This window comes from Mustela lutreola, chromosome 1 (assembly GCF_030435805.1).
Source record: "Mustela lutreola isolate mMusLut2 chromosome 1, mMusLut2.pri, whole genome shotgun sequence".
Classification (NCBI taxonomy): domain Eukaryota; kingdom Metazoa; phylum Chordata; class Mammalia; order Carnivora; family Mustelidae; genus Mustela; species Mustela lutreola.
In genome coordinates this window covers 139,941,437-139,963,482 of record NC_081290.1, presented here as the reverse complement: position 1 = coordinate 139,963,482, position 22,046 = coordinate 139,941,437, and the positions used below count along the sequence as shown (strand labels likewise).

General features: G+C 37.8%; 1 protein-coding gene across 4 annotated transcripts in view; it reads right to left on the bottom strand.

Moving 5' to 3' along the window:
- The window catches only part of CLCN3 (chloride voltage-gated channel 3), a 101,966-nt gene that overhangs the window by 5,755 nt on the left and 74,165 nt on the right, over nt 1-22,046 (bottom strand). For all 4 annotated transcript variants that reach the window (XM_059175071.1, XM_059175085.1, XM_059175076.1 and 1 more), the window contains 3 exons: nt 20,947-21,133; nt 17,002-17,400; nt 10,297-10,513 (listed from right to left, as the gene is read on the bottom strand). In XM_059175071.1, coding sequence (XP_059031054.1) covers nt 10,297-10,513; nt 17,002-17,400; nt 20,947-21,133 — 803 coding nt within the window. The remainder of the gene's footprint in view (nt 1-10,296; nt 10,514-17,001; nt 17,401-20,946; nt 21,134-22,046) is intronic.

Genomic DNA, 22,046 nt, shown 5'->3' with positions numbered 1-22,046 from the left:
CTGGTTACTGGTTTTATAATGGAAGAATTCAACTACAATATATAGCAACAAAAATAATGAAAGTCAAAGGCTTTAAAAAGCCTTAATCTTCAATTCTGGAAGGCCATCAAGAATGCCCATCAGGGTATTGGACATTTCCTTGGTGATCTAGTTAAGTCAACTTTACTATTCAACTGCCTTTGAATATTATGACTTCTTAAAGAATGTCACCAGAGGATTTCACTTAAAGAGTAGTCAAGGCCTACAGATACGTCAGTTATAAAACAGTTATTAAGGATGATGCCTGGGTGTGGGGGTAGGAAAGCAGGGAGGGCACGCATTGGGAAAGGTAGAAACGGGTTCTCTGCTAATGTTTTCTCATTATTTAAAATAATGTACTGATCCTTAAGAACAAAATAAATTGAAAAGTTGTCAGAGGATACGAACAAGTTCTCCCTCCAAAAAGGCTCAGAAAATGCACTTATGAAAGAAAAAATGCATACATAAACTAAGTACTTAATCACTCAATGAATGATCTTTTCAGTGCAACAGAAACAATAAAAAACCATCAACTCACTTTAGTTTATAGTTGGGAATCAGGAAATGTAAAAAACCTTAACAAATAATTCCAGTTTAATTCTTACTCATTCTTTTCTTTTCAATTATATATACAATGATTACATCAGTTAGTATATTAGTAAGCTCTGCCAAATCACAAGGTACACAATGAGGAGAGTTACAGATTGATTAAGAACCAAGTGGCAAATTTGGATATTTATATAGTAATCTCTATATTACAAAGTAATGATCCTATAAAAAGGAGGAAATAATGTACTTCCTATGGAGAAAAGTGATTTGAGAAAAAGAAGGCCAAGTTCAGTGCTTTATTAATTGCAGGAAATACAAAGAAAATCAATGCAAAATGTAACTTATATAAAGAATAATTTGCTGTTTCCTTGGGCAGCTAACAAGCAATGATTTAAGAGTTAACAGAGCCATGTTTCCAAAATATGTTCCGAAAACACCAGTCCCAAGAATTCTTCTGTGCTCTTTCCTCCATCAAAAAAAAATTAAAAAGGGGGGGCGAGGAGTCAAGATGGCGGAGAAGTAGCAGGCTGAGACTACTTCAGCTAGCCAGAGATCAGCTAGATAGCTTATCTAAAGATTGCAAACACCTGAAAATCCATCGGAGATCGAAGAGAAGAAGAACAGCAATTCTGGAAACAGAAAAACAACCACGTTCTGAAAGGCAGGACCGGCGGAGAAATGAATCCAAAGCGACGGGAAGATAGACCCCGGGGGGAGGGGCCGGCTCCCGGCAAGCGGCGGAGCAACAGAGCACAAAATCAGGACTTTTAAAAGTCTGTTCCGCTGAGGGACATCGCTCCAGAGGCTAAACCGGGAGGAAGCCCAGCGGGGTCAGCGTGGCCTCAGGTCCCGCAGGGTCACAGAAGGATCGGGGGTGTCTGAGTGTCGCAGAGCTTGCGGGTATTGGAACGGGAAAGCCGGGTACAGAGACAGAGCCGACAGTAAGCTCACAGCTCGGTGTTACCTTGAACCGGTCGCAGGCTTGGTGAGCCCCGAGCGCGGCCAGAGGTCAGGCAAAGGGGAGTGACTGGGCGCTGTTCTCTGAGGGCGCACTGAGGAGTGGGGCCCTGGGCTCTCGGCTCCTCCAGGCCAGAGACCAGGAAGCCGCCATTTGTATTCCCGTCCTCTGGAACTCTACGGAAAGCGCTCAGGGAACAAAAGCTCCTGAAAGCAAACCCGAGCGGATTACTCACCCCGGCCCCGGGTAAGGGCGGTGTAATTCCACCTGGGGCAAAGACACTTGAGAATCACTACAACAGGCCCCTCCCCCAGAAGATCAACAAGAAATCCAGCCGAGACCAAGGTCACCTACCAAGGAGGGTTTCAATACCAAGGAGAGCAGCAGAATTCCAGAGGAGGAGAAAGCCCAAGCACGGAACTCATGGCTTTTTCCCTGTGATATTTTTTAGTCTTGCAGTTAATTTAATTTTGTTCTTTTTCATTTTTTGTTTTTTTTTCTCGCCTTCGGGTAAATTTTTTTTTTAACTGTTACCTTTTTTCTTTTTTAACGATTTTTTACTAGTTTATCTAATATATATATTTTTTCTTTTTTACATTTTTCTTAGGTGGTTTCTTTTTTTTTAATTCTTTTCTTTTTTTTTCTTTTTTCTTTTTTTTTCTTTTTTCTTTTTTGTTCTTTCTTCCTTTTTGAACCTCTTTTTATCCCCTTTCTCCCCCCTCACGATTTGGGATCTCTTCTAATTTGGTTAAAGCATATTTTCCTGGGCTTGTTGCCACCCTTTTAGTATTTTACTTGCCCTTTCATATACTCTTATCTGGACAAAATGACAAGACGGAAAAATTCAACACAAAAAAAAGAACAAGAGGCAGTACCGAAGGCTAGGGACCTAATCAATACAGACATTGGTAATATGTCAGATGTACAGTTCAGAATCACAATTCTCAAGGTTCTAGCTGGGCTCGAAAAAGGCATGGAAGATATTAGAGAAACCCTCTCGAGAGATATAAAAGGCCTTTCTGGAGAAATAAAAGAACTAAAATCTAACCAAGGTGAAATCAAAAAAGCTATTAATGAGGTGCAATCAAAAATGGAGGCTCTCACTGCTAGGATAAATGAGGCAGAAGAAAGAATTAGTGATATAGAAGACCAAATGACAGAGAATAAAGAAGCTGAGCAAAAGAGGGACAAACAGCTACTGGACCACGAGGGGAGAATTCGAGAGATAAGTGACACCATAAGACGAAACAACATTAGAATAATTGGGATTCCAGAAGAAGAAGAAAGAGAGAGGGGAGCAGAAGGTATACTGGAGAGAATTTCCCCAATATGGCAAAGGGAACGAGCATCAAAATTCAGGAGGTTCAGAGAATGCCCCTCACAATCAATAAGAATAGGCCCACACCCCGTCAACTAATAGTAAAATTTACAAGTCTCAGTGACAAAGAGAAAATCCTGAAAGCAGCCCGGGAAAAGAAGTCTGTAACATACAATGGTAAAAATATTACATTGGCAGCTGACTTATCCACAGAGACCTGGCAGGCCAGAAAGAGCTGGCATGATATTTTCAGAGCACTAAACGAGAAAAACATGCAGCCAAGAATACTATATCCAGCTAGGCTATCATTGAAAATAGAAGGAGAGATTAAAAGCTTCCAGGACAAACAAAAACTGAAAGAATTTACAAACACCAAACCAGCTCTACAGGAAATATTGAAAGGGGTCCTCTAAGCAAAGAGAGAGCCTACAGGTAGTAGATCAGAAAGGAACAGAGACCATATACAGTAACAGTCACCTTACAGGCAATACAATGGCACTAAATTCATATCTCTCAATAGTTACCCTGAATGTTAATGGGCTAAATGCCCCTGTCAAAAGACACAGGGTATCAGAATGGATAAAAAAACAAAACCCATCTATATGTTGCCTCCAAGAAACTCATTTTAAGCCCGAAGACACCTCCAGATTTAAAGTGAGGGGGTGTAAAAGTATGTACCATGCTAATGGACATCAGAAGAAAGCAGGAGTGGCAATCCTTATATCAGATCAATTAGATTTTAAGCCAAAGACTATAATAAGAGATGAGGAAGGACACTATATCATACTCAAAGGGTCTGTCCAACAAGAAGATCTAACAATTTTAAATATCTATGCCCCCAACGTGGGAGCAGCCAACTATATAAACCAATTAATAACAAAATCAAAGAAACACATCAACAATAATACAATAATAGTAGGGGACTTTAACACTCCCCTCACTGAAATGGACAGATCATCCAAGCAAAAGATCAGCAAGGAAATAAAGGCCTTAAACGACACACTGGACCAGATGGACATCCCAGATATATTCAGAACATTTCATCCCAAAGCAACAGAATACACATTCTTCTCTAGTGCACATGGAACATTCTCCAGAATAGATCACATCCTCGGTCCTAAATCAGGACTCAACCGGTATCAAAAGATTGGGATCATTCCCTGCATATTTTCAGACCACAATGCTCTAAAGCAAGAACTCAACCACAAAAGGAAATTTGGAAAGAACCCAAATACATGGAGACTAAACAGCATCCTCCTAAAGAATGAATGGGTCAACCGGGAAATTAAAGAAGAATTGAAAAAAATCATGGAAACAAATGATAATGAAAATACAACGGTTCAAAATCTGTGGGACACAACAAAGGCAGTCCTGAGAGGAAAATATATAGCGGTACAAGCCTTTCTCAAGAAACAAGAAAGGTCTCAGGTACACAACCTAACCCTACACCTAAAGGAGCTGGAGAAAGAACAAGAAAGAAACCCTAAGCCCAGCAGGAGAAGAGAAATCATAAAGATCGGAGCGGAAATCAATGAAATAGAAACCAAAAAAACAATAGAACAAATCAACGAAACTAGGAGCTGGTTCTTTGAAAGTATTAATAAAATTGATAAACCCCTGACCCGACTTATCAAAAAGAAAAGAGAAAGGACCCAAATAAATAAAATCATGAATGAAAGAGGAGAGATCACAACTAACACCAAAGAAATACAAACTATTATAAGAACATACTATGAGCAACTCTATGGCAATAAATTTGACAATCTGGAAGAAATGGATGCATTCCTAGAAACATATAAACTACCACAACTGAGCCAGGAAGAAATAGAAAGCCTGAACAGACCCATAACCAGTAAGGAGATTGAAACAGTCATTAAAAATCTCCAAACAAACAAAAGCCCAGGGCCAGACGGCTTCCCGGGGGAATTCTACCAAACATTTAAAGAAGAACTAATTCCTATTCTCCTGAAACTGTTCCAAAAAATAGAAATGGAAGGAAAACTTCCAAACTCATTTTATGAGGCCAGCATCACCTTGATCCTAAAACCAGACAAGGATCCCACCAAAAAAGAGAGCTATAGACCAATATCCTTGATGAACACAGATGTGAAAATACTAACAAAATACTAGCCAATAGGATTCAACAGTACATTAAAAAGATTATTCACCACGACCAAGTGGGATTTATTCCAGGGCTGCAAGGTTGGTTCAACATCCGCAAATCAGTCAATGTGATACAACACATCAATAAAAGAAAGAACAAGAACCATATGATACTCTCAATAGATGCTGAAAAAGCATTTGACAAAGTACAGCATCCCTTCCTGATCAAAACTCTTCAAAGTGTAGGGATAGAGGGCACGTACCTCAATATCATAAAAGCCATCTATGAAAAACCCACCGCAAATATCATTCTCAATGGAGAAAAACTGAAAGCTTTTCCGCTAAGGTCAGGAACACAGCAGGGATGTCCATTATCACCACTGCTATTCAACATAGCACTAGAGGTCCTAGCCTCAGCAATCAGACAACAAAAGGAAATGAAAGGCATCCAAATCGGCAAAGAAGAAGTCAAATTATCACTCTTCGCAGATGATATGATACTATATGTGGAAAACCCAAAAGACTCCACTCCAAAACTGCTAGAACTTATACAGGAATTCAGTAAAGTGTCAGGATATAAAATCAATGCACAGAAATCAGTTGCATTTCTCTACACCAACAGCAAGACAGAAGAAAGAGAAATTAAGGAGTCAATCCCATTTACAATTGCACCCAAAACCATAAGATACCTAGGAATAAACCTAACCAAAGAGACACAGAATCTATACTCAGAAAACTATAAAGTACTCATGAAAGAAATTGAGGAAGACACAAAGAAATAGAAAAATGTTCCATGCTCCTGGATTGGAAGAATAAATATTGTGAAAATGTCTATGCTACCTAAAGCAATCTACACATTTAATGCAATTCCTATCAAAGTAACATCCATCTTTTTCAAAGAAATGGAACAAATAATGCTAAAATTTATATGGAACCAGAAAAGACCTCGAATAGCCAAAGGGATATTGAAAAAGAAAGCCAACGTTGGTGGCATCACAATTCCGGACTTTAAGCTCTATTACAAAGCTGTCATCATCAAGACAGCATGGTACTGGCACAAAAACAGACACATAGATCAATGGAACAGAATAGAGAGCCCAGAAATAGACCCTCAACTCTACAGTCAACTAATCTTCAACAAAGCAGGAAAGAATGTCCAATGGAAAAAAGACAGCCTCTTCAATAAATCGTGCTGGGAAAATTGGACAGCCACATGCAGAAAAATGAAATTGGACCATTTCCTTACACCACACACAAAAATAGACTCAAAATGGATGAAGGACCTCAATGTGTGAAAGGAATCCATCAAAATCCTTGAGATGAACACAGGCAGCAACCTCTTCGACCTCTGCCGCAGCAACATCTTCCTAGGAACAACACAAAAGGCAAGGGAAGCAAGGGCAAAAATGAACTATTGGAATTTCATCAAGATCAAAAGCTTTTGCACAGCAAAGGAAACAGTTAACAAAATCAAAAGACAACTGACAGAATGGGAGAAGATATTTGCAAACGACATATCAGATAAAGGACTAGTGTCCAGAATCTATAAAGAACTTAGCAAACTCAACACCCAAAGAACAAATAATCCAATCAAGAAATGGGCAGAGGACATGAACAGACATTTCTGCAAAGAAGACATCCAGATGGCCAACAGACACACGAAAAAGTGCTCCATATCACTCGGCATCAGGGAAATACAAATCAAAACCACAATGAGATATCACCTCACACCAGTCAGAATGGCTAAAATCAACAAGTCAGGAAATGACAGATGCTGGCGAGGATGCGGAGAAAGGGGAACCCTTCTACACTGTTGGTGGGAATGCAAGCTGGTGCAGGCACTCTGGAAAACAGCATGGAGGTTCCTCAAAATGTTGAAAATAGAACTGCCCTATGACCCAGCAATTGCACTATTGGGTATTTACCCTAAAGATACAAACGTAGTGATCCAAAGGGGCACGTGCACCCGAATGTTTATAGCAGCAATGTCCACAATAGCCAAACTATGGAAAGAACCTAGATGTCCATCAACAGATGAATGGATCAAGAAGATGTGGTATATATACACAATGGAATACTATGCAGCCATCAAAATAAATGAAATCTTGCCATTTGCGACAACATGGATGGAACTAGAGCGTATCATGCTTAGTGAAATAAGTCAAGCGGAGAAAGACAACTATCATATGATCTCCCTGATATGAGGAAGTGGTGATGCAACATGGGGGCTTAAGTGGGTAGGAGAAGAATCAATGAAACAAGATGGGATTGGGAGGGAGTGAAACCATAAGTGACTCTTAATCTCACAAAACAAACTGAGGGTTGCTGGGGGGAGGGGGTTTGGGAGAAGGGGGTGGGATTATGAACATTGGGGAGGGTATGTGCTTTGGTGAGTGCTGTGAAGTGTGTAAACCTGGTGATTCACAGACCTGTACCCCTGGGGATAAAAATATATGTTTATAAAAAATATAAAATTAATAATAAAAAAAATTAAAAATAAAAATAAAATTAAAGGCTGCACGTTCAAACAAGTTTGGAAAGCTATGTTTCTTATCGGCCCTGTGACTCAAATAGTATCAACATTTTATAAGTTTTGACACATTCCACAACAGAAAAACCTCAACTGTATTTAATCCAATACTTTCCAAACTTACATGATCACAAAACTCTTTTTGAGTAATGCCTATAAAACTCCTGATAAAAAGATTTTGGGACACCTGGGTGGCTAAGGTTAAACATCTGACTTCTGCTCAGGTCATCATCTCAGGTTCCTGGGATCCAGCCCCGCAACAGGCTCCCTGCTCAGTGGGCAATTTGCTTCTCCCTCTCCCTCTGCTGCTCCCCCTGCTTCTGTGCTCTCTGACAAATTAATATATAAAATCTTTTTTTTAAAAAAGGACTAAAAAGATTTTGAGAAATTCTGCTAATTAAAATATAAAACATGGGAAATCTACAACTGACATCTTTAAAATTTACAGACACACTTTCTCCCTCATCTCCTCATTCTCATTTTCTCCTTGCACCTTACAGTCTGGACTTGTGTCTCTTCTCCCAAATAGTTATTTTCCACCTCTAAGGACCCACTATGAACTAGAAGATGCTGACAGCTATCCAGAATTTCACACTCTCCACTAAAACCTATTAGAAATGGCTTCTTTTCTAATCTCCAAGTCATTTAACTTCAAGAAAGAATAAAAACACTTTACTTCCTTACATACTTCCAAGAAAATAAAGACCCAAGAGCTACCATCACAAATGATCTCTTTTCTTACTATATATACCAATGCATTTTCCTTGAAGGATAGAAATAAGAAAAATTTAATAATCAAGGCAATTAAACATATTCCTTTAGAAAAAGCTACCCCCCACCACAAGCTTTCTTATAAACAGGCAGTATGAGGTAAGATTTTAATCAGCTATCCTCCTCTTCTCCCACATTTTGTTATTTTTACACTTTCTAAAAAATATTTTCCTTTCTGATGTCTGTGCTGTTGAAAATCTGGAAATTTGTCAGCAAAGTGAAATACAGTAATTGACCCATACAGGTTTGTGATCAGAGGTAATCATAACTAGAGTGACATTTATATTTGTTAGCACACAAAAGGGCAAACCATGCCAGGCACAGAGAGTAATTCAAAGCAAGTAAAAATTATAACAACTCAGTTTAGCTTCTAACTGAGCCATTTATAATTAAAAGGGCCCTAAAACCCACATAAGTTCATAAAAAGTTACTCCATTTAACATGTACTAAGTTTTCAAACAATGAAGTTTGGAAACTATTATTTTTCTACTTAAACAACATTAAAAGAAAATAGGTTTTTTTTTTTATTACATGTATCTCTTTACCAATTAGTATCTGTGATATTTAATAATTCCAAACTTCCTGGCTTTCATTAAGGATTTTATACCTTTAATAATTTATTTCACATTTAGAGTTATTCTAATTGGTTAGCACAGTGAAAACACTAAACATGGATCTAATTCTCTATATTTCTATTCTTAACCCAATATGGCACAACATATTGTTCAAGAAAATGGTAGAAGTTTAAGGAATCAAAAAAAAGCAGATATATTCTATAAGTCAGTAACAGTGTAAAAACAGTAGCAAGAGATTGGGCTCTAAAACTGGAAAGACACTTGATTCGCAGATCGATGACTTAGTAACCACATGACTAGGCATGTTATTAACCCCCTCCGAGTTTCAATTATTACACCTGTCAAGTAGGGATGCTAACACCTACTCTGCAAAGGTACTACAAAGTTAACTGAGAAACCTGAAGAAGGTACTCAATAAACAAATTTCCTTCCCTTTTTTTTTTCTTTTTTCCTCCTTTCTTTAGACAGGGGTCATGTGTTTCATCACTCAAATGTCTTGAACGAAATGCTTTTTTTTAAAAAAACCTGCTGTGATTCTCCAAGTGCTTAGTATTTCAACCAGCTTCAGGCAGGGCAGGGCTAAACCATTTAATTTATGCACCATCAAGAATACCCTTTGATTCTCATTTTCAGCCTTTCTGTCTTAGCCTTCAGATAAAACAATGTTCTTAAGTATTTCAATGAGAAACAGCAGTATAAAGGACATGAAGGGGAACAGAGAGAGAATGGGTGGGGAATCGGATCCCAGGGGCAGGGACAGAGACAGAGGAGAGCAGAAGCAATGAAGCAGGAGTACAGCTGTTGAGGCATACTGTGTACCACATCTCCACTTTGTCCCTGGGACATCTGCCAAACAAAACATTTCTACAGTCCTATCCTAGAGAAACACTGGTATCCATGTGTGAAGGACAGAAAAATAAATAAACAAATGTATAAATTTTAAATATATGAGTTTTGTCATAAGGAGTTTACATGAAAGATTTGTGGATGGAAAAGGTAGAAAAGGGGAAACAAAAAGCACTTGCTAAAGGAGGATTTTAGCTAACTTACAAATTTCATTTAATTATACATGGTAAAAAAAAAATAATGGCTGAAATAGTAAATGGCAAAAATATCTAGGAAGTTATTATTGAACTAGAATGTTAAATTCAAAGAATGAAATACATACAAAATGGAAACATGGGGTTTTTTCTCTGCTCCACAGAGATTAGGTCCACTCTTCCTCTTTGCCACCTCTGAAGTGTTCCTGACAAACGCTACTTTACATTTTGGCAAAGATCTGCCAGTTGACGATTTTTTATTCTTGGTAAGTGCCAGTCTGATCAATACTGATCCTGTATGTATAACCACACTAAAAAGACAGATTTTCCCACTTGGAAAATGACTTAAACTCTCCTCTAAGAACTGAATATGAATTCCACTAAAAAGTGTCAAAAATTCTGTGAGGCAAACTGATTTCTTTCACCAGACTTACCCATTGTGAGTTACAAGGCACTGCCTCAGGCCCAGCTTCCGGAAAATATCCACCACAATCTCCATCGGGGTGTGATCTGTCACGGTGAAAGGGCTCATGTCAAGGATGCTCCGAAGCTTCAGGGGCCGAGGGCTTTCCGCTGGAAGAGACGGGGTGTGCTGTGCAAAACACACGCGGGAACTGCCCACAATGCCTTCTTGTTTCTTCCTGGCACTTTCTGAAGAGACAGAGAGAAGACCCAATGTTAATTTGTGTTAAGGGGAATCTGCTTAGAGACTTGAAAAAATAAACAAATGTATCCCATGACTTCTGGTCCCTTCATTTTTTTCCTACCTTCTTAACCAAGAAAAGAATCAAGTGAAAACTGATACAGTAATTTCTTATATTGGACAGGACTAGAATACACCAAGAACAGAAGCGCCTGGGTGGCTCAGCGGTTAAGCCTCTGTCTTCAGCTTGGGCCTTGATCTCAGGGTCCTGGGATCAAGCCCCACATCGGGCTCCCTGCTTGGTGGGGAGCCTGCTTCCCCCCGCCCCCTCTGTCTGACTCTGCCTACTTGTGACCTCTGTCTGTCAAATAAATAAAATCTTTAAAAAAAAAAAAAAAAGAATACACCAAGAACAGATCATCTTCATGCAAGTAAAATATTTATGATCTATCAATTTTCTTTTCTGGGGCTGAAGCTATTTCCTAACTCTGAAGGACAAGGAAGCAGGAATGAAATGTGGTTTTTGAAAACCTGCACAAATTAGAGCATGGTTTGTTACAGGAATCCATCATTAAGTGACAGCTGTCCAGGCTATTGTCACTTATCCTAAAAGGTGGGACCAGACAGTTTCGTTCCTGATTTGACTATGCTGTATATACTCCACCCCTGTGAATTAGCTAGTTCTTTCTCTAATGTTAAAGTGCAATTTTCTAAGTGAATCATGAGCATTAATAGGTGGGTTGAAACTACCACTATGCACATGATGGACACAGACTTATTTTTCAAGTTTTGTCTGTAAAGTCTCTGTTAAGTTCCCCTCTCGGTGTGCTCTGCTTCAAGTGCTTCTGTTTGCTGCCAACTTCCACTCCGACCTTTGACAGTGGTAAGACAAGGAGTGGTAAATGGTAAAAAGGCAAAAAACTGCAGAACAGAGACCACAAGACGAGAAGGGAAACCCATGAAATGGAGAGAATATAAAAATAAATAGCTCTATGTTTGTATTTTGAGTTTGGATGTATTCAAAACTGTGTTCACAAATCTGCTTTTCCTATATTGTACATACTTTAAACATGAATTTTGTTACAAAAATATTTAAGCCAAAATAATAAGCATCAGTCCTAGACTGAGCAGATAAACATATGCAGCTTATAAACAAACACTGCGGTTCTTTTTGCTCCTCCTGACCTCTAAAGCCTTAAAGCCTTATTTAACTTGTGCTGGAACATTCAGGTAGGAAGACACTAAGTGAAGTTCTAATTACTACTTACTAAAACACTTCAAAAGCATGATAAAGGCATAGAAAAGAAGAAAGCCTACTGGCAAGTGATATAAATGATTCTTTTAAGATGTTCCTTGGGATACTGCTGGGTGGCTCAGTGGGTTAAAGCCTCTGCCTTCGGCTCAGGTCATGATCCCAGGGTCCTGGGATTGGGCCCCGCATCGGGCTCTCTGCTCAACAGGGAGCCTGCTTCCCCACCTCTCTCTCTGCCTGCCTCTCTACCTACTTGTGATCTCTGACTGTCAAATAAATAAAATCTTAAAAAAAAAAAAAAAAAAAAAGATGTTCCTTAAGTTTTCTTAACTCACAGAAGCATCTGGCTAATGACCTATGAATGGTGGAGTATAAATACTGTTAGCAGGACAGATGCTGAGTTAAAACCAGCCCTACTCATCAAACTTACTTTATTTTTTTTTTTTTAAAGATTTTATTTATTTATTTGACAGAGAGAGATTACAAGTAGGCAGAGAGAGAGAGGAGGAAGCAGGCTCCCTGCTGAGCAGAGAGCCCGATGCGGGACTCGATCCCAGGACCCTGAGATCATGACCTGAGCCGAAGGCAGCGGCTTAACCCACTGAGCCACCCAGGCGCCCCAAACTTACTTTAAAATAAATATTATACCATCAATGAAAATATGCTGAGATTATTTAAATAAACATTTAATGATAGAAGTTTCAGAAAATTTTAGAAAAAGTTATTAACCTTATTTATTTGCGTATTGTAATCTTCCTTTGATATACAAGGGACAAGGCTAGTGAACACACATCCTGACTTAAATTTGTCCTCTATATGAATACAGTAACTATTTTAACAGGCATCATTTATTGAGTACTTACAAAGTGCCCAGGACATCTGCTAGGATTGCTTTGCTTTGTTTGATAAAAAATAATGCCATTTATTCAAAGGCTTTTAAAGCAGAAAATATAATAGTTTTCATTTTCTGATACGATTCAGTCATTTTTTTTTTTTAAAGTATGCATGCAAAATAGAGTTACACTTCCAGGGGAATGGAAATGGTTCTTTTCTAACATAATGTTAAACATAAAATGTCTGAACGTGATCACCTTTCTCCCCCTAAAGTTCTATGTTTTATTATTCTTGTTCATGTTAATACACTCTCAAGGGCTTAACTTCTCACAACTTATCAACAAAGACACACAGGCTGTCCCCTTCATTTTTGACTATGTAAAACCTGGTAGTGACAGACTACAAAAGCATTCCGCATGGATCTAGAAGTCTTTCAACACTTGTAGTAATCTTAGAAAGCAAAAAAATCTCTAAATCTGTAAAATGGTGTTTCAACTAACCAAGCAGTATAAAGTTTACTTTAGCTACTACAAAGAGATAAACAAAAGACAAGTCCACTTACTGGCAATGCATATTATTTTACAAACTCATTTTAAGGTTTCTAAATGTTGCTATGGAAAGGGGAACCTTTAACAAATTAGCTCTCCTCAGTATGCAAACTAAAGCTGTATTCGGAAAAAAGAATCTTGAGGGGATAGGAGAAAAGTATAAATAGGGGAGCAGCCCGTCACTGTGCCATGTACCTTCCTATTGTGTTCAATATGTAAATGATATTTGAATTTTCATATACTAAGAGTCCCCTGTAAAACTTATGGGTATTACATAAATAGAATGAACAAGTGTACTTTTTATACCTTAAGTCGGAAAATAGGAAAGACAATTCAATTCACATTTTGTTAAATATGCTTCATTTTAAACAAATCTATAAAACATTCAGCCTCACTCTTAATCTTGACATAAAAATGCAGGAAAAACGTCTCTCCATTTGAACTGAACTTTAACATAGTAAACTATCACTCACTGCTGGTGGGAGTACAGGGTATAATCTACTGGTGTGATGTGAAAATATCTTACAACATTACAAATGCACCTACTCTCTGATCCAACAATTCCACTTACAGTAATTTTTGTACATTTGCACATAGGCAGAATATTGAATATGTGAGATAATCAAATATAAAAGGGAGCTATCTTTATAACAGCAGAAAATTGGAAACATCTTGAATGTCCATCAGTGAGGAACTGATTTTAGAAATCATTAGGTATCCCAATGGTATGCCTACTTAATGGAATATTGTGTAGCTTTAAAAGAAGAGAATGAAGAAATTCACTAGGAAGATGTCCAAGAAAACATTGTCTAGTGAAAAAAACAAAAAACAGGGGCGCCTGGGTGGCTTAGTGGGTTAAAGCCTCTGCCTTCGGCTCAGGTCGTGATCTCGGGGTCCTGGGATTGAGACCCACATCGGGCTCTCTGCTCAGCAGGGAGTCTGCTTCCTCCTCTCTCTCTGCCGGTCTCTCTGCCTACTTGTGATCTATGTCTGTCAAATAAATAAACAAAATCTTGAAAAAAAAAAAAACAACAACAAAGTACACAACACCACATATTAGATAGCATGACAATTTGTTTAAAAAGAAAAAAACCATATATACTTAATTATAGAAGTATAGAACAGTATCTACAGAATACATAAGAAACCAGAGATGGCTGCCTACAGAGAGTTAAACTGGTAACTATGAGGTCATAGGTGAGAGACATTTGTCACTGTATTAATTTTTTTTAAAGATTTTATTTATTTATTTGACAGAGATCTCAAGTAGGCAGAGAGGCAGGCAGAGAGAGAGAGAGAGAGGAGGAAGCAGGCTCCCCGCTGAGCAGAGCGCCTGATGAGGGGCTCGATCCCAGGACCCTGGGACCATGACCTGAGCTGAAGGCAGAGGCTTTAACCCACTGAGCCACCCAGGAACCCCATGTCACTGTATAATTTTAATCTTCTTGATTTGAACTATGTAAATGCACCATCTGTAAGTAATCTAAAATTTTTAAATAATGAAATGACATACAAATGCAGAGTTTATAAATTATGGGAAAACTGTACTTTTAAAATCTGGAGTTTTCCCATCCCTGGATATGGTATACAGTTTACCTGTTACTCAAGCATTTTTTTGTCTTTCATAAAATATTTTATATAAACACATATAATTACATAATTTATATATTACACATATATACAAAACCTCATGTACAGGCCTATTCTCTCATGGAAAAATGTAAACCTTATAAAAATATATGTAGGTAAATATTTAAGGTGTGTTCTAAAAGTCGTCATATGTGAAACATTTCTGATGACATGACTGGTTATTTCACATGTCTAAAGTATACCTACTCCCCTTAAACTGACATTATCTGCTATCACAATATTCTGTTTCAAGATAGTAATAAAACTGAAAAATATATCCATACAATCACAACAGGATTATGAGTAATTCTTAACTTTTAACATTTTTTTCTTCTTTAAAAACCCGTGTTTTCCTTTAAATTTCTAAGTAAATTCAAAAATTCTGACCTTTTTCTTTTCCTTGGCTGGCTACCATTAAAACCTAAAGAATATGAATCTACACAATGAAATTCTTCTCTGTGAGTTTGGCCACAGTAACAGCTTAGAAGCTAAAACACTAAAACACAAGAGCCAAGTCTAGCCATACATATTGCCCACTCTCGGCAACTATTCTACTACCTACAGCAAAACTTCAAATGACAGGATTGCTAGTCTTTAAAAAACTCTTCCAAAGCTATAGCCTTTTCCTTAAATAGGACATTCTCTGTAGGCCCTTTTGTTTTATTTGATACTCTTTTTTTTTTTTTTAAGATTTTTTATTTATTTGACAGAGAACACAAGTAGGCAGAGAGGCAGGCAGAGAGAGAGAGAGAAAGGGAAGCAGGCTCCCTGCTGAGCAGAGAGCCCGATGCAGGGCTCAATCCCAGGACCCTGGGATCATAACCAGAGCCGAAGGCAGAGGTTTTAACCCACTGAGCCACCCAGGCGCCCCTTGATAGCTCTTATAACAAGAGCATTTCCATTCTCATTTAAGAAATACTCCCCTAAGTCTTCCCTCTTCCAATGGCACAAGAATTAAATTATTTTACAATCCTTTTGCAAATGGCTATAGAGATAAGTTGTAGAGGATGTGATCACAGGACCAAATGCTTAACATTTTTGGCTCAAGGTCCTCCACTGAAAACTCGGGAGTATGAAAACCACAGCTTGATGAAAATGTCCTTTATCACCTTTGGGATTTGGGGGAAGAGTGGGAAAGGAATCAGGTTGTATAGAAAAGGCCTTATTAGCCTCCTCATCAATACTTCAGGACTGTAAGATGAGGAGAAAAATAAATCTTGGAGGAACACAACTTGTTTCCTCCTCATAAAAGTTTAATTTATCTCCAAGAAATAATATAATATGGCTAATGCCTTTCATCTATATTTGCAGGAATATCAGCTCAAAATACAATACAACTTATATATTAATTTTCAACAGCACTTGACCAAAATAAAATTTCAATTTTTTTTCACTTTCAAGCAGATATTTTATGTTAATATTATAAACCTAAATCCAAAAGCTGGAAAAGGAAAACCTGTGAATCTAATATGAAACAAACTATGAAGATGAGATTTTTCAATAACTTGCATTTAAATAAGCTAATACTAAATATAAGAATGTATTTAGCGGGATAAGGCCTTGCTAAGGCCTTATCTTATACGCTATTATGAACAATATTAACTTCACAAGGTTTGTATCAGCGGAAAAAGAAAGAATCTGACTTCAATCTGAAGTCAGCAATGCCATATCAAAAGATAAAACTACATTTAGTGGGGAGCCTGGGTTGCTCAGTCAGTTAAGTGTCTGCCTTCGGCTCAGTTCACGATCCCAGGGTCCTGGAATCGAGCCCCACACCGGGCTCCCTGCTAAGCAGGGAGCCTTCTTCTCTCTCTCCCTCTGAATGCCCCTCATGCTCTTTCTAGCACACTCTATCTCAAATAAATAAAATCTTTAATAAATGAAAAGATTTCTTTAAAAAGAACTGTACTGACATATCATACTATTTTAAATTTTATTTTCACCTCATTCATCGAGAATGTCTATCTATTCCAATAAATATAAACTGACCCAAAAAAACTGTACTTAGTGGGGAAACAATTTAGATGCATAATTCCTTTCCTAATGAATGTTAAGACTTTCAGGGACATAAATAAAATACACCTCTCACCTCCACAAACCCAACCTATTAAATATTACTGCTTTCCTTTTCTTGAGAAATCTATTATATGTCTATATATATCTAAATATATGTAGATTCCAACAGATACAGATATAGATAGATTTATGTGTGTGTATTTTTTAAAAAGGGTACCTATTGCAATTGTCAGGTCTCGTCTGAGGGCAAATCCCACTAATCTTTGAGATTCTTTTGACATTATGACAGGAAAGCCATTGTAGCTGGTTTCATTAATCATGTTTTCTATATCATCCACTGTCATATTGTCCTGTGTCAAGACGGCTAAGGGAGGATCATTCCTTCGAGGTCTCATGACATCAGCAGCCAGGGTGGTATGAGTGAATTCTTCTTTTGCATCCAAGAAAGGGTATCCATTTAACCGGATATGCGCTTCATAAATGCCTTCCCTACCAAAAGCATCGCCAACCCATTTACTGGTCATAACAGCAGCCATAAGGGGAACAATGTATTCCAAGCCTCCGGTAAGCTCAAAAACAATAACCACCAGGGATACAGTCATCCTTGTCACACCACCTGGAAAAAAAATAAATAAATATATAAGCACCACTGGTCAAGGAGAACAGGGACAGGTTAATGGAATTTTTGTACTAGGCATTTGAACATGAATTGTAAATAAAACTTAGTGAAAAGGATTATCATCAAAAACTGCTACTCCTCGGGGCACCTGGGTGGCTCAGTGGGTTAAAGCCTCTTTCTTTGGTTCAGATCAGGTCTCAGGGTCCTGGGATCGAGCCCTGCATCAAGCCCTGCATCAAGCCCCACATCAAGCCCCGCATCGAGCCCCACATCGAGCCCTGCATCGTGCTCTCTGCTCAGCGAGGAGCCTGCTTGCCCCCCTCTCTCTCTACCTGCCTCTCTGCCTACTTGGGATCTCTGTCAAATAAATAAATAAAATCTTACAAAAAAAAAACCAAAACTGCTACTCCTCTCTTAGGACAATTATCACTATTTTAATAATATCTAGAGAAACAATGATTTTCTTTAGTTAACATAAAAGACTATTAAAATAACATTTCAAAACCTGTTTACTTCACAGTACACAGCCTACCAACTAAAGCAAGCTTGTCATTCTGGTTTATTGCTATAGCAAGGACATAGTTTCACTCTTATGAAAGCTGATTATTAGAATTTGGTGAAGCATGTAAGAGCTACCTTTTATGTCACAGCTGCCAATTTACAAATTAAGTTCATATGTGGGTAGAATATTAACTTAATACACATCTCTATTCTGTATCTTTTCAAAATGAGTAAAATATTTCAATGCCTTGTGATTTCTGTTAACAGGGTAATATCCCCTCCCTTAGAAAACTCATCTATCTGTTTACCCAAATCATCTACCCAAGTAGATAGATGAACTACCATCTGTATGCTGATGCCTCATAATCCACATGTCTCCACTTACTGTTGCATTTGTCCCATGTCTCCAACTCTGCAGACCATATTTTATTGTTTGCTTGTTTTCCAACCGTAAAAAGACTGTGGATGACCCACTGTCACAAAAAACACCACACACTTAAAACCAAAATCCTCTTCTTCCCCCAAAGAGCTACCCATTCCAACTTACCTGACTCTAGCACCAGCACTACATTCTTGGCAACCTAGACAGTCATTTCAGATCCATCTCTTTACTTTAACCCAACAGCTAGACCCTCATCCACTCCTATTTGATTTGCTTTGCAAAATATCTATGGGTCCCTTTCTTAATACTGTCACTATTACCAAACTAGTCCAGACTCTCAAGACTTTGTTCCTTAATTCTGGGGCACCTGGGTGGCTCAGTGGGTTAAGCCTCTGCTTTCGGCTCAGGTCATGATCCCAGGGTTCTGGGATTGAGCCCCGCATCGGGCTCTCTGTTCAGCAGGGAACCTGCTTCCCTTCCTCTCTCTGCCTGCCTCTCTGCCTACTTGTGATCTCTGTCTGTCAAATAAATAAATAAAATCTTAAAAAGAAAAACAACAAGAACTTTGTTCCTTAATTTTAATATTAATTTATCTTACCTTCTTGACTGCAGGCCCCATTACCTTCAATACACTTTATAAATCATGTTCCCAGGTTAATCTTTCCTAAGTACTACTTTCGCCATGTTGCTCCTTTGCTCAAAAACCTACCAGGAATCACCAGTTCATACTGTATTAAGCTTAAACTCTTCCTTTTGGTTTTCTAACCTAAAAATAGAAGGGAGAAAGAACCTATATATATTACTTATCTACACTATGCCAGGCATGTCCCTAGTCAGTTCATAAAGTTTTGTTTTTTTTTTTAAACTAAGCGACTTATTTTAACCTGGCACTGTGGTAACAGCTTTACATGCATTTGATCTCATTTAATCCTCAAAACAGTAGGAGATAAAAAGTTATTATTTCTGTTTTAAAGATAAGAAAATAACAAATCAAAGCAAAGGAACACTCCCAAAGTCGTCAAGCTACAAATCCCAAAGCCACAATTCTTCCACGATCTGACCAATTCCAAATATAAAATGATCTCGACACAAATCACTGCCTCTTCATAATCTGGTTCCTTCTCACTAACCCAACTTCATTTCCCAAAAGTATCCAAAACACACTCTACTTCAATATTGTCAGTATCTTCAAAGCTCCATGAATACTAAATTTATCCCTATCCCAATTCCTTTGCCTTCAGATGATGATATTCCTCAAAAAAAGTCCTCTTCTTTATGTTTTTTTGAAACTCCCCCTTCCCATTTTTATTAACATTTATAAATTGCCACCTTCCATAGGTACTATCATTTTAACCCACAGGACCATCAGAAGAGGAAGTCCTCTTCTTTAAATGCTATTCATCTTTTTTCTTTCTTTTTTTTTTTTTAAATTTTTTTTTTATTTATTTAACAGAGAGAAACACAGAAAGAGAGGGAACACAAGCAGGGGGAGAGGGAGAGGGAGAAGCAGGCTTCTTGCTGAGCAAGGACCCTGATGCAGGGCTCCATCCCAGGACTCTAGGATCATGACCTGAGCTAAAGGCAGGTACTTAAAGATTGAGCCACCCAGTCTTCCTAAATGCTACCAATTTTAAGTACAGCTCATGTTCTACTCTACCTGAACTACATCAGCTCTCTTTTTCTCTAGACTCCTATAATTTTCATAGACTCATTATGTAATACTCATTATATAATCATTAAATTGCTCAGTATTGTTTTCTCAGTTTTGATCTTGTCTCCCCAACTTGACTGTACTTGAGGTTGGGCCCATGTTTTATACTTCTTTTTGTATCACTCCCTGCACCTAGCACTGTTGAAGAGAAAGTGCTGAAGAGAAAGAAAGTGGATAACTACTAAATAATTGCTACTTTGATTAAAATGATTCTTTCCCTCACTTGGACTTGATACTATACTTTTGAAGATCAGTAATTATATAATTTTGATTCACTGAACAAAAATAAGTCAAAATACCAACTATTATTAAATATCAAAACCAAAATTCAGCTGACATTTTAAATATAAAAAAATAACTATTTTTTACATCCAAGAGAATACACAGACTCTTAAGTATTTAATGCAGATATATATTTTTTTCATTAAAACAACAGTTACCTTTCTTCATTTTGCTATAAATGCACCTTAAATGGAGGAGGGCTGAAATCTTCTCTACAGCCAACTCTAAGTCACTGCAGAGCCAGAGCTACTCTAACACTTTGCTAGAATGCTAATCTCAGGAATCATGCTACGGTCATCATAGGCAAGCCAAGATCCTCGACAGTAAAAGAAAAAACTCTCCTTGGACAAGATTCAAATTAAGCTTATGTTGTACTGAGACGTTTTCTGTCACAATATTAATATCACACAATATCACACAATATTTAAAAGATGCTAACCACCATTAAATGTTTGCATTAACAAATGTTTAGAGACAGGCAAAATGAAAACTAGTACTATATAAACACCATATAATAGTAGTACTGTTTCATTTTAGTTTCAACATTCTCTTCCTCTGTCCTGTACCACCCTCACCAACCTCACCAGCTAAGCATAAACGTGTTCTCACTCTTGCTCTTTTCTCTCTCAGATTCACACACATCCATCCACAGACACAGTTAAATTACCTAAGCATGCAGCAGCACCAACCATGGCATAAAGGCCAGGTGTAATGCAATCAGCTCCAACCTCACACCACTCCTTAAAGATAAACCAGTCATGGTGATAATAAGCAAGCTGTTCCACTGCAATCCCCACGATCCTTCCGGCAATCGCTCCGATGGCCATGCTGGGAATGAACAAGCCTGATGGCACCTGTAACAGAAACACAGTGCTTAACTGGGCACACAGTCTCTACTTGGATGCTCAGAACCTACATTCTATGGGCCTGTTTCTAACACTTCTGATTCTTTTCACAATTTATTTATATAGCAAAATCCGAGTACAAATAAAACTAAAGCAAAATACTGTTCTACTGGTACCTTAACAATTTCATTAATTCAGTTATAAAGTACCACATAACATTCTCCAACCCAAAGAGAAAATAACCAAAGGTTATTTATCCTTTAGCTCAAAGGTTCCTTAATGCCAGTCCCTAACAAAATTTTTAGTAGTCTATGCTGAAACAGGGAAGGGAAAAAAAGGACAATATGAAGCAGTTTTCAAAAACTAAAATCAATTCAATGAGAAGTACTGTCCTTTACTCCACAATTACATCCTTCCTACATATCTGTTGTCTATCAAATGATAAAAATATTAGATGCGATTCCTCTTAAGTGGTACAGTGTGCGGCAGACAATCTTACCAGGTCCTTCAAATATTTTTTAGTGATACATATAAGGAGAAAAATGTTTATTGATCAATTAAATTTAATGAAGAAAATAGGAATAGTAAACATCTTAAGCAAGATCATTTAAAGATTAAAATACTAATAGCTCTAAAATGTGCTGGATAGGAAATAAGGTGAGCACAAAATGATGGCACATTGAACATGGACCAGGATCATTAAAAGGTCATCCAAATAAATAGAAGAGATCAAAATGTGTTTTATTCTACTGCCAGTCAGGATTCATCAGTCAGAGAACCGTGCAATGCGAGACTTAACAAAGACTTGCCAATTGTCTCCAGCATCCTGTAGCTCAACTGAAGATGAGAAAGTTGGGATTTACAGAAAATCAGCTTACACAGAAACAGGAGGTTCAATAGTTGCTTTAACTTGATCCACTAT